This window comes from Triticum aestivum, chromosome 5B, assembly GCF_018294505.1.
Source record: "Triticum aestivum cultivar Chinese Spring chromosome 5B, IWGSC CS RefSeq v2.1, whole genome shotgun sequence".
NCBI lineage: Eukaryota > Viridiplantae > Streptophyta > Magnoliopsida > Poales > Poaceae > Triticum > Triticum aestivum.
In genome coordinates this window covers 275,329,200-275,343,295 of record NC_057807.1, presented here as the reverse complement: position 1 = coordinate 275,343,295, position 14,096 = coordinate 275,329,200, and the positions used below count along the sequence as shown (strand labels likewise).

Sequence of the window (14,096 nt, the reverse complement as noted above, 5' to 3'; positions counted from 1 at the left end):
ATTTGCCAATTTTTCCGAGAATAGGGTTGAGTTGGCACTCGGTAGATCAGAATTTAAGCGCCATCGTCTGTCCCAATAATGACCTGGTGTGTAAGTCACCGGGTATGCTTTTGGTCATTGACACATATCACAGCATCTTCTTCGCTGCACCAGAACCAATTTTTAATCTAATAGTTAAATCTCGAAGATGCAAATCTGCAGACAAAACTACAAATATATATCATAATATATCATATATTTGTAGAACATGATCCTCGGGAATCTTTAATGTACATCTGCATAATTCAAGGATTGTATATTTGAGAAATTCCAGCTGTACATTTGCTACCGTGATCACAACACTTGCAGTTTTCTACAGAAGCAGCATTTGCAGAACTACAACTCTAATACAAACACCAGAGCTGTGCCTCCGTAATAATTGAGAAACAAAAATAGAAAACTATATAGGAGTACATGACAGGGCAAGTGACATATTAAACATATCTGGCCATGTGCCCATGTGCTCACCAAATCCACCCTCTTTAATAAACCTTAACGATTCTATCACGATATCAAATGTCCATATTACACTTACCCAACGTTCTGGAGATGAATTGTACCATTCAATGCAATTTTGTTTGCATATACGTATATGACAAACAAATGCATAAAACGGAACGAAAATGCCAACATATTAAAGATATTTTTTTAATATAATATGTGCAGGATGGAGGGGCAAAATTTTATTGCACAATTCAATCTCTACCTTTTTTCACGGTACCACATACTTTTGAACCAGAGACCAACTATTAGGGTACATGATATACATATAAGGCATTTAACTTTACAGTAAAATTCTTAGCTTGAAAAACCATGTAGCAGGGGAAGGGGAAGCAGCATAATCTCAGCATTCTAGCTTCCTTGAGTGATTTGCAAGTAGGTTGAATGTGGATGGTGATTTTGCAAAAATAACTGCATAACCATCATCCATGTGTTCTGCACCTTCAGGGAAGAGCTGCCACAGAAGGCAGCCTCCTCCAATCATTCCACTCTCCCAAGAGCACAAGAAATTGTTGTACACTGTCTGCATGAAAGTTTCGCGGAACTCGTTTTCAAACTTGCCATCCTTCAGTGATAATCCAAACTCCCCGATCACGATGGGCATGGCCAGCAAGTTTGCTGCATCATCAATATGTTGCTGCATCCAAGAGTTCACAAACTGAACGTGGCTCTCCTCTGTTGAGTCAGGCAACCTAGCAAAAAAAAAAGAAAATCCTAAGCTCAGCCCTGATAGTAAATTCCATATTTCTATGAAGTGTTTTAATTTAGCCACTATAGCTACTCAGCTGTATATGTTTTGTGGGATCAGACATGACGACTTACCAAGTGTCTGAATAAATATGAACTGAAGCTAAATCAATTCCCATTGCTTGATGGTTCCTGATGAAGTCCGTTCCAACATGCCCTGAATAATCATCTGGGTTGACGAGCAAAAGTTCTGGAGTAGACGGACCATAATACCCTTCAATACCAATCTCCACGAGGTGCATAGTATCTATAGACTTCACGTAAGATGCCATCTCTTCTATCCATGCCTACAAGAACCCAGTGTCTTCAAAATGTACAGTGGACAAACAAACATGGAACATAAAAGTTCACAAAAATAAGACCACAATGAAGGACCTGCAGCGTATCGCCTGATGGATCTGAAGGGCAGCGCGGCTCGTTAATCAGCTCCCAGGCAAGAATGGTAGGATCGTCTTTGTAGGCCTCATTTGTGATTGTGTTTACTCTTGACAAAACAGCCTAAGCAAAGGAAACATATGCACAGTATTGAAACTCTGGTATAACAGAAATACAGGACTACAGAATTCAGAGCTTGCAAACTAAAATTAGCAGTAACAATTTGCTAGTGTCATTTCATATAGCTATGCATATGATGATTTCCATTGGTCACGCAGCATGATAAATATCAGGAACCAATTTCCGATGGCTATTTGAGGTACGGAACCAGAAATTTACCTCAACAAAAGCTTTGTAGTACCCTTTAAGTGTTGGATCAGAGAAGAAGTCATCCTCAGAAGTAAGATCTACTCCAGCCTCCTTACCCCATCTTACATACTGTGCCTTCCCTCCATAATCTTCCCAGTTATTACATAGTGACAGTATTAACCGCATCTTATACCTTCTTGCCTCGCTGACCACGAAATCTAGCGCCTGGCGAAAATACATGATAAAATCAGACACCCAAACCCAGAGAAACACTACTGGTGTGCAGAGATCAGCCTTTCATACCGAAAAATGCAAAAATAATAATAAGAAATGTATGATGAGCATCCAGTTTCCCTTGCTTCCATTTTCTTGTTCTTTTTGGCGAGTGGGTCAGTGGGGCATGTGAATGAAATAGCAATTTCATCCAAAACATGGCATAAAATGTAAGATCCAGCAAATTTACTGATGATCTAACAAGAAAAGCGCTACCCGGCCATGCATTTCATCAAGCAGGTGCCCGTCTCGACAGGCAGCTCACCTGGAACACCTCCTCGTCGTAGCAGAATGGCGCTGTCTGCAGCGCGTGGTACCCTCCGTCAGCAAACGCCCAGGTGCGGCACACGTTGAGCCCCGCCCCGGCAGCCTCGGCTATAGCCGCTGTCACGCGCGGACGCGTGGCCTCGTCGGCGGCGAAGGACATGAGCCAGTAGGTGTTGAACCCGTGGATGATGAAGGGGCGCTCCGCCGCCCCCGTTACCAGGTGAGCACCTCGCCGCTCCACAGCTGCCCATTCCTCCTCCGTGTCCGGCTCCTGTGACATGACGGTGGAAGCGAGGCCGAGGAGGACGTACGGGAGGAGCGGGATGCGAGGCGTCGTCTTGCTCCAAGCGGTGGCGGGCGCGGGACATATCATATCGACCATTTAGTCAACGGCCGAGTGGTTTCTCTACCGTCCCCGGCACGATCCATCATGGGAAAATTGGATATTTGCCACTTTAAATATTGGCCTCCGCAAAAATGTAACTCTCAAAATGGGCCTCACAAAAATGCCACCCAGCTCAAATACAATAAAATATAGTCAGCAGCTGTAAGAAGTAAAATAATATTTATATACTTAGAGCATGGTTAATAATATAGCCAGCTTCCCCTCAAAAAAAAAAATATAGCCAGCTGTTGGCTATATCATGTTGCCATGTCACATATAGTCAAGCTTATAGCCAACAAGTACAATAGCTAGATATAAATATATACTACTTTGTTGATACATGGCCCACCCCACTCTCTCACAAAGTACTTAGGAGCACGTGTTGCAGCCGGCTGTTAACTAGTAGCCCGCTTCTCTTCTCTCTCCTCTTCTCTCTCTTCCAAGTAAGCAAGAATATAATATTTAATGTCTTAAAGCCCGCCTACATCACCTTAAGCCCTTCCCAGTGCTCCACCGTGGACAGGTGCTAAGCATGCCACATAAGCGAAAAAATGACATGGCACAACATTTAAGGAGGGAAGAGAGTACTTTGGTGACCCCAGGAAGAACCAACGCCAAGCGCGAGAACCTAGGCAAACCACTTAAATGAAACAATTTGACCAATGCATGAAAGACTTTAGGTGCTAACTCATTAAATAAAGTGTGCTTAGCAACAACAAGTTAAGCACCTATGCATTGGGGAGTTGAGTTGCTAAGATATTTAATGCACTTAGCACCTCATCTAAGCACCTTTGCATTGCGAGAAGTCTTATTGTACTTGCTCTTAGGTGAAGGAGAAAGAATATGAGAGAATGTAAGCGGACTCTCATGTAAGAGCTACATGTAGCATAGCTTCTAGGCACTATGTGAGAATGGAAGGTGAGTCATGTATTAATAAAGTAACACATATTTATAGCTAATTATTGTACATGTTGACTATAGGGATGACTATAGATGACATCACATTTTTTTATAGCCAACAGTTGGCTATACTATTATCCTTGCTCTCATGGACAACTTGATTCCCATGCCATTTTCCTCTTTTTCATGTTTTTCTTTAGTTTTTCTACTTACCTGTGCTTGAAAAGACAAGACTACCCCTGGATGTTTATACGTACCTCATTGCATTTGCATCGTGCAGGCAGTCGAGTTGTTCTGTTGCCACTCACGCACGCGCCACCAGCCTAGAAAATAGCCGATAACACCGCGCGCAGGCACAGATCGCCTACACGACCGCCGACGCCGATCACCTACACGCCGCCGCCGCCGGTCGACTGGACGTCGCCGTTGTCGATCGCCTGGTCGCCGCCGCGCTGTCTATCGCATGGATGTCGCTGGCGCCAATCGCCTGGACGGCACGACAGCATGGAACCCAATCCTCTGCACGATATTTTATTAAGCCTCTCTCTTGCTTTGTTCACCTGATCTTAATTTACAAAACTATACCGTGTATATCTGGAACTGCAAGTACCTATATGTATCTATTATGCATTCAGTTTAAGCATTGTACATGTGAGCTTGGCCTGGTGCGAGCAGTCGTATAAACTGAAGAACAATTATGAACTGTTGTTGAACAGTATTAAGAAAATATCTGACGCATGGTGGGCGAGCTGGTGAGGACGAGGTACGGCTGCGAGCAGGCGTGGGTGAGCCGGCAATAACGTGCTTGGGCAGCACGCGCAGGCATGGCCGGGTTACAGCGGCGAGCGATGTTAGGAGCAGGATAGGAACTATGTATTACAGATGCAATTCACTCTCGGAGTACAAATTTGAGGGCGATTACAGGCAATCTCTGGATACAGAAACTAGGGTTCATGCGAAGGGAAGGGGAATTGGGGAATAGAGCCGATGCCGCCGCCGTGATCCTCTGGATGGAATGGGTGGATAAGTAGGTGGCTGCCTAGGCCGGGCCGGCTCACACCCACTCTGGTCCAACTACCCTGGAGTTGGCCTTGCGAGCCCGCGCTGGCCTTGTCGTGGGCGAGCCAAGTCCACCACCGCCAGGTGGGTCCGGTGCGCTGACATCCCCCCTTTCTTGAGACGAGGCTTGCCCCCAAGCCTCAGAAGCCGGGAACCGAGCTTGTAACTCTGCATGATCCTCCCATGAATCTGCGACAGCCGCTGGATTGGACCAGCGGACTAATATCTGTTCCACCATAGCCCCCCTGCGCTGGCGCCAGCGTCGCTCCAAGATCTTCATAGGAACCACAGGAATGTCAGACTGGATAGGAAGCGTACTGGATGTCGTAGTACCTGGGATGAGTGCTTTCCGGAGCTGCGAGACATGGAAGACCGGGTGGATTTGCGCTTGCTCTGGGAGTTGTAGCTTGTAAGCAACATTGTTGACACGAGCAATGATCTTGAAAGGACCAAAGAACCGGAAAGATAGCTTGTGGCAGGCCCGTCGAGCCACCGAGGTCTGAATGTATGGCTGCAACTTCAGGTAGACAGAATCACCAACCTCAAAGACCCTGAATGATCGCTTCTTATCAGCTTGCTGCTTCATGCACTGTCGAGCACGATTCAGGTGTTGCTGGAGTAGGTCCTGCACTACCGCTCTTTCATCTAGCCAAGACCTCAGTGCTGGGACTGAACATGCGCTTGTTGCTGTTATCCCCCATTGTCGTGGTTCATGGCCGTACATGGCTCGGAAAGGTGACATACCAATGGAAGAGTGGTGAGACGAGTTGTACCAAAACTGAGCCAGAGGAATCCAGAAACTCCAGCGACGAGGGCATGCTTGAGCGAAACACCGTAAATAGGTTTCAAGACACTGGTTAACTCTCTCCGTCTGCCCATCCGTTTGCGGGTGATTGGCAGAACTCATGTGCAGCCTAGTGCCAGCGTACTTAAACAACTCCTGCCAGAAATGACTTGTGAACACCGGGTCACGGTCGGACACAATGGACCCTGGGAATCCATGCAGCCGGTAGATCTGATTCATGTACAGGAGAGCGACCTTTGAGGTTGTGTACGGGTGAGCCAGCGGAAGGAAGTGGGCAAACTTAGTCAGTTTGTCCACTATGACCAGAATGCAGTTAACCCCGCCAGAAAGAGGCATACCATCGATAAAATCCATGCTTATCATTTCCAATGATTCCTTAGGCACCAGCAGAGGTTCGAGCAGTCCTGGATAAGCAGCACGATCAGGTTTTGCTTGTTGACACGTCGGGCAGTATTGGACGTAATGCTGGATGTGAGTCTTCATCTTGGGCCATGCAAATAAGCGGTGCACTCGACGCCAAGTGACTGGAAACCCGGAGTGCCCACCGAGCGGAGTGTCGTGAAACGCAGCAATGATCTGTTGTTGCATTTCTGTCGCGCCTCCGAGCCATATCCTCCCTCGAAATCGAAGCATACCCTGCTCTAGCGTGAAACGCCCTTTGGGATCCGGACGGATTGCCAACTGCTCCAGTAACCTTTGCGCCTGTGGGTTAGCATTGTAACTATTGAGAACATCCTCCATCCAACTTGGCTTGCATGAAGAGACTGTGTGGAGTTGGTCCGTGTGCGTGGCTCTGGACAATGCGTCGGCTGCTCCATTCTCCACTCATTTCTTGTATTTGATAGAATAACGAAGACCCAGCAGCTTTGTGAAAGCCTTCTGCTGCCATGGTGTAGTCAGTCTCTGTTCCTCGAGATGAATGAGACTCTTCTGGTCAGTCTGAATGACGAACTCGCTGTGCTGCAAGTAGGGCCTCGACTGCTCAACTGCCACGACCACCGCGAGATACTCTTTTTCATATGTTGACAACCCTTGGAATTTGGGGGACAATGCTTTGCTCATATATGCAATCGGATGTCCCTGCTGCTGCAGCACTGCTCCCACGCCCGCGTCGCATGCATCTGTTTCCATGATGAAAGGTTGAGAGAAATTAGGCAATGCTAGAACTAGGGCTGTGACGAGACCTTGTTTAAGCAGCTGGAATGACTCTTCTGTTGCCTGCGTCCAAACAAATGGTGCCCCCTTCTTGAGCAGGTTGAACAACGGACGTGCGATGATGCCAAAATGGCGGACGAAGCGACGGTAATAACCGGCAAGCCCGAGGAATCGCCGGACCTCTTTAACATCAGTCGGTGTAGGCCACTGCGTCACGGCTTGAATCTTGCCAGGATCTGTGGCAACCCCTTCCGCACTGATGACGTGCCCCAAATAAGACAGCTTCTGCTGGCCAAAGCAACATTTAGAAGCCTTGATCTTCCACTGATCTCTTCGCAGGAGCTGGAAAACTTGCTTAAGGTGAGCTGTATGATCTTCTAGCGTGCGGCTGAAGACTAGGATATCGTCAAAGAACAGCAGAACACACTTGCGGAGCAGAGGATGCATAGTATCAATCATCGCGCCGTTGAAGGTGGATGGACCCCCTGCTAGTCCCATTGAAAGCACCAGGAATTCAAAGTGTCCCGAATGGGTCTGGAAGGTAGTCTTGTACTCGTCGCCCTCTGCGATCCTGATCTGGTAATATCCTGCTCGAAGGTCGAGTTTAGAGAACCATACTGCCCCGTGAAGTTCATCGAGCAATTCTTCAATCACTGGAACTGGAAATTTAGCAACTGACGTCATGGCATTGAGATGACGATAGTCAATACATAGACGCCACGTGCCATCCTTCTTCTTAACCAAAATAACTGGTGAAGCAAACGGGCTTGAACTGCGTCGAATCACTCCCTGCCTGAGCAATTCAGCCACATGTTCCTCGATCTCAGTCTTGTGCTCCGGCTTGTGTCGATACGGCCGAATGTTGACAGGCTGAGCACGGGTACCAAAGGAATATGATGATCACAACTGCACTTCGGAGGCAGCCCTGTTGGCTCGCCAAACACATCCGGATACTGCTCCAGAACAGCACGGATACACTCAGGTGTGACCTCTTGCTCCTCCCCCGTCCCCGGTGCTACTTGGTACAGTTGCACCATATGCGAAACAGCCCCTTGGCGACATAAGTTGTTCAACTGCATGCTGTTAATGACTTCGCAAGAAGGTGTAGATGGGTGCCCATGGAGGTGAACAATGCCTGCTGCCTCCGGAATTGAGATATGCTTGCCTTTCCAGTCCACCGTCATCGGGCTGTGCTCCTCAAGCCAATCCATTCCCAGAATTGTGTCATACATTCCCAGAGGAAGAACTTTGAAATTGGTGGTGAATTCATGCCCTTGCGAAGCCCACTTACAGTTCTGAATAGTGGCTGTGCACTGCAATTCACCGCCACCAGCAACCTTGACGCGCCCCGCACGGGCCAGTGGAGTGACCCCCTTCAGCTGGGTAGCCAACTGGGCGTCGACAAACGATGTAGAACTGCCGGAATCCACCAGCATGAGGATCTCGTGCCCCTGCAGCCACGCATGGAGCTGAAATGCCTTGAGCGACTTGTCACCCGTGAGCGCGTGCTTGGAGATGGCCATCACTGCTTTGGCCGGAGGCTGCTGCTCGCCGTCGAAGACGGAATCGAGAGCGAAAAGCTCCAGGAGTTCCTCGACCACGTGCAGCTGCACCGTGGCAGGGCACGTATGATCGTGCCCCCACCGCTCGCCGCACTTAAAACAGAGACCGCGGGCGCGGCGATACTCCCGAAGAGCTTTCGATTTGCTGGTGTCGGCACGAGCACCTTCAATGCCGCACCTGTCATTGGCCGCTGGTGCTGGCACGGCAGCGCTCGGTCTCGGTGGGGGTGGAGGCAAAGGTAAAGCCCCAGAGCGCTGCCCCGTGTCCAGAGAGCGCGGCGCCGACGAGTGCGGTCGTGGATGATGCACCCCCCTGCTACCTCCTCCTGAAGAAGCGCGAGGGAGCAGGCAGTGTCCAGATCGGGCGGTCGCTGCACCAGCACCACCGCCCGGATATCGGCGCGGAGCCCCTCCACAAAACGAGTAAGGTAGAAGTAAGGGTGAATTGCATCAGAATATGAAGCCAAATGATTAATAACAAGTTGGAATTGCTCAATATAATCAGCCACCATAGATGTCTGTTTAATGGTGTAAAATTGACGAATAAGTAGCTGGTGACGATCGCGTCCGAAACGAGTGCATAAGAGACTAGAAAATGACTCCCAATCGAAGCCTGCCAGCTTCTTCTGGATCGATTGCAGCCATATGGCGGCCGATCCCGAGAAATTCAAGGATGCCATGGGCACCCAGAATGAGGGCTGGATGTTAAACATGGAGAAATATTGTTCACAGAGAGTTTTCCAGAGCTTGGGGTTCTCGCCCGTGAATTGAGGAAAACAAATGGAAGGGTGTGCCTGTCCCAAGCCCGCGAGGAGCTGGCTGGCATGAGAAAATGGCGAAGCCACTGGAATCAGGGATGGGGATGCGGGACACTGACCGATGCCCGGGAGGGGCACCGGCGTCATGGCCGACGCTTGCTCCCGGTGGATGAATGCGTCGCCGTGGTCCTCAGACCCGTGGGGCAGCTCCTGCGCGTTGATGCCGGAGCCAAGGAGGCTCCCAGCCGCTGCGAGGGAGGGGGCGGGGGCCGACGCCCCGATTGCTGCCACACCAGGCGCCGCCGCCGCAGGCGCGCGCCCTTACTGGAGATCGGCCACGCGACGCTCCAGATCCGGCCGCCACACGAGGAGATCGTTGACCTTGGCGGTGTTGGCATGCACAGCCGCGGTGTTGTTGCGCAGCTCGGTGCGGAACTCGTCCATGGAGGATGTGAGCTTGTCCATGTACTCCTTCATGGTGGGATCCATGGCCTCGATCTGCAATCGAGCTTGATGAAGACGACGGGTCTCGACGAACTGCGCCAGATCGCGCGCGGAGGAAGGGTGGTGGCTGGTCTCTGATACCAGATGTTAGGAGCAGGATAGGAACTATGTATTACAGATGCAATTCACTCTCGGAGTACAAGTTTGGGGACGATTACAGGCAATCTCTGGATACAGAAACTAGGGTTCATGCGAAGGGAAGGGGAATTGGGGAATAGAGCCGATGCCGCCGTCGTGATCCTCTGGATGGTTCCATCTGGATGGAGTGGGTGGATAAGTAGGTGGCTGCTTGGGCCGGGCCGGCTCACACCCACTCTGGTCCAACTACCCTGGAGTTGGCCTTGCGAGCCCGCGCTGGCCTTGTCGTGGGCGAGCCAAGTCCACCACCGCTAGGTGGGTCCGGTGCGCTGACAAGCAATCGATGGCATCGGAGCCACGCACGAACCAGATAAGATTAGGAGAGACAAGGGCACTTTGGTCCTTTCAAGCACAGGTAAATGGAAAAACTAAAGAAATAACAGAAAATGGGGGAAATGGCAGGGTAATCAAGATGTTCATGAGCTGGGTGGCATTTTTTAGAAGCCCATCTCGAGAGTGGCATTTTTGCGAAGCCTAATGTTTAAAGTGGCAAATATCCAATTATCTCCTCCATTATCAGTGGTTGGTTTCAAAATGTTTAGTTCCCTAAAAAATCATTTGTTTTCTTTAATTAAGTGTATTATCATGTTCCGGTGGGTACGAACAACAATAATGCACTTGTTTTGGATCAAGTTTGCTGATACACTACGAGAGTGGGTTTTTAGAGCCGGGTGCATTGGACGACCTTATTTAAATAGTTTAACAATCAAATTTAAAGTTCCAATTTTTTTTGAAAAGAATTCTACATGATCATATGAATTTATAGTACACATGTCTAAAGTTTAATGATGAAATAAGTAAACATGTGAGCTATACAAAAATGACAAGACGATGATTTCCTAATAGTGAATAATACATGCATTGTTCATCTTTTCAAAATGACGATTTTGTCAATTTTGTGCAACTCGCATGGTTATTTATTTCAAAATCACAATTTACACATGTGTGGAACTGCAGGAACGATATGATTTTTAACAGATTATATATTTTAAACTTCTTGCAGGTTATTTTCAGAGCTACTGTATGGATCCGTACGTGGTTGCTACTCACTCCTATGGACTACATGGAGCATTTGGCTACTGGGTGCAACCGATGGGAGATGGTAGCACGGGCTATCTTCAACCGGTTTGGTTTGCGGTCGTATAATAGGATAGATCCTTAATGTCCTTTCGTCCAGCCGGTTGTGGCTATGGTTTTATTTTCTTAGCTTCTTTTCTGTAGTGCTTCCTTTGTGAGCTGTACTTCGGATACCAGACTTTGTGTTTCGCTGAACTTGTTTTAATAATATGGCCGCATGTATCTTTTCGGATGCAGAGGCAGGGGGATAACCTCCTTTTCAAAAATACAAAAAAAAATTACATATATATAAACATGCTGAATTTTTTTAAATGAAACTCCAAAATAGCATTTTGACATTATTCAAAATATAGGGCTCTTGGAGCTCGTCCTCCAAAGTGACTTTCTGGATACATGATGATACATAATAAAATATTTTAAGATACACCAGAGACTCTCAGCTGGTTGGGCCGAGCCTTATGCGTCGGGTGGAGTTGGAGCCGCTCTATGGCTAGCGCTCACGCACCCCCGAGGTGTGAGTCAGCGGATCCCGGCTCGATGGACAGGCGTGTGAGTCAGCAGATTCAAGCCCAGCTGGATGCGGATGAGCTGCATGTGGGTCGTGCTCAAGCTTTGAGTCGTCAGAGTCCACTACATGTATGGTTGTTAATAAGAATTTATCTGTCCTTAAATTTTCTGAGGAGATTTTACATAAAGTAACAAATATTGAGGTTTCTTTAGGGGCTAATTGTCATGAGGTTGTGAGTTCTATTAATGACTTATTTGATTGATGTATTGGATCTAGAGGTGTATAGGGCTATGAACATGTTAAAAAAACTATTGCGACAGCTAAGCCAATGGATGAGGGTGATGTTAGTCAACTCAAGATTCAGGCGATTGAGTACTTATGCGAGGATCTAACTCCTACGAATCTTATGGAACTGGAAGATCATGCAGATGTTCCATGTTTTTCTAGGGGCGATGAGGAAAAGGAAGGTCATGCGGACTTTAGAAATCTACGACAAAGGTTGGGCGTACTCGTAAGCACAAAACAATACGACCTATCTGTTGTGCCGTAGTACTAGGAATAGGTTCAAAGTTAAGATTTAATGATGAGTCATGAGAGGCGTTATTTAAAATAGCAAAGGTACTCTGGACTAGGGTAAATTTAGATTTTTGGCGAAAACGTATAGGGAACAAACGTTGGATTTTATCGCTTTGCTAGAAACTAGTAGATCAAACTTTACTTCCAGTTTTTGGGCACTTTTTCGAGTGTTTTCGATTTCGTGTGGTATTGTCTGCTGCCTCGAGGAAGATATGGTGGGATCTTACTTGGGGTGAACAAGGCATCACTTGATGTAAGAAGGATGGTGATAAAAATTCATGTGCGCTCGGAAGTTGACGACTTCGACTGTGCCCTGGTTGCCATCTATGGGGCAGCTCAACTTGAGTTCAAGTCTGAGTTCCTTGAGGAATTAGTTTATATTTCTGGTGGGGAGACTCTACATATGTTGGTGGGAGGTATTTTAATATTATTCATACGAGGAAGAAGAATAATGGTAACTTTGATAGTTGTCGGCCATTTATATTCAATACAATTATTGAGAATCTGGATTTGAGGGAGATAGATCTCATAGGTCGGCAATATACTGGGGCAAACAATCTTGAGATTACGACATATGAAAAATTGAACCGATTGGCTAGTGTGAAGTGGAGGCAAAAGTTCCCCCTTGTAACGATGCATGTGTTACAAAGTGGATTGTCCGATCGTACACCCCTACTTGTTAGCTCTGGTGAGGCTGCTCATGCGGGGAACAAGGCGGCCTTTTCTTTCTAACTATCGTGCTTTGAAAGAGAGGATCTTCTAGAGTTGGTTGCAACAGAATGGGCTAAAGAAAATAGAGGGGTTACTAATATTGAGAGATGGCAGTATAAAATTTGGCATCTTAGGCCACCTTTGGTTCATAGGGTAGGAAAATAATAGAAATGGGAAATTCATAGGAAATGAGATGACATGTATCTCAAATACTATGGATAGTAATAGGAAAGGAGATGCCCTATGGTTCACATCATAGGATTTTTCCAATTGGGTCTAGGCTAATGTTTATTTTTCTATAAAATGTGGAGGATAGGAAGAATTCTTCCATAGGAATAGGATTCTATTCCTACAAACCAAAGGGCTCTAAAGAAATTTTTCCTATAGAAATCCTATACTACGAAATTCCTAAAAGATTCCCCCAAACCAAAGGAGGCTAGGCAATTTTTGCAGGGGTTGGGTTAAGAATGCTAGTGGGTCTACAAAGTTGAAAAATAAAGGCTTGTTCGCCTTACCAATGAGCTTGACATCAAAGTTGAAGTGGTACCCCACTTCGCGGCAGAGTGCGCCACCAAATGAGAAGTGGAAAAGGGTCTCGCTAAGCTCTTGAGAGAGGAAGAAATTAAATGGGCCTGCAGGGCTAAAGTGAAGGGAGTCAGGAAGGGTGAGAAAAACACTGATTTTTTTCATTTTAACTAACGGAAAACATAGAAAGAAAAGAATTTCCCGACTTGAGCAAGATGAGGGTACGACTATAGGTCAAGAGAACCTAAATTCTACATCTCTTATTTCTATAAGAAGTTCTTCGGTGCCCCTGTGTCAAATTTGGTATCCATGGATGAGGGCACAATGGGGGATATTCCATAGTTATGTCTGGAAGAAAATGAAGTGTTGACCGCTCCCTTTATGGAGAAGGAGGTGTATGGGGCAATTTTGTGGATGAAAAATAATAAAGCACCTAGCCTAGATGGGTTACTGGTGGAACTTTATAGGCGGTGTTGAGGGACAATAAAGGGGGATCTGCTGCCTATGTTTCAAGATTTGTTTAGTGGTGACCTTCTATTGTTGGTGACCTTCTATTGTTTTAGCCCAACTTCGAGACTATTATTTTATTGGCCTAAGAAGGAAATGGCGGTGAAAATCAAATAGTTTAGACCCATTTACTTACACAATGTTAGTTTTAAGTTTTTGTTACCAAAGTGGATACAAATCGACTAACAAAGTGCTCAGACGGTGATTCGCCCTACTCAAACAGCTTTCATGCCAGGTTGACATATACTATAGGGTGTAGTTGTTTTGCATGAAATTCATTCGAAGAAATTGGATGGATTTATCTTTAAAGTGAATTTTGAGAAGGCATGCTGTCGGTGTCAAAACCGGCGGATCTCGGGTAGGGGGTCCCGAACTGTGCGTCTAGGCGGATGGTAACAGGAGACAAGGGACACGA

General features: G+C 47.0%; 1 protein-coding gene across 1 annotated transcript; it reads right to left on the bottom strand.

The window, feature by feature from the left end:
- Positions 1 to 290: 290 nt before the first annotated feature.
- Positions 291 to 2,923, bottom strand: LOC123115974 (mannan endo-1,4-beta-mannosidase 8). Its single transcript, XM_044537001.1, has 5 exons — positions 2,510 to 2,923; positions 2,002 to 2,196; positions 1,663 to 1,785; positions 1,363 to 1,574; positions 291 to 1,232 (listed from the first exon to the last, which is right to left on the bottom strand). The coding sequence occupies exons 1-5, from the start codon at positions 2,891 to 2,893 to the stop codon at positions 884 to 886; spliced, it is 1,263 nt and encodes a 420-aa protein (XP_044392936.1). The 5' UTR covers positions 2,894 to 2,923; the 3' UTR covers positions 291 to 883.
- Between the last annotated feature and the right edge of the window lie 11,173 nt (positions 2,924 to 14,096).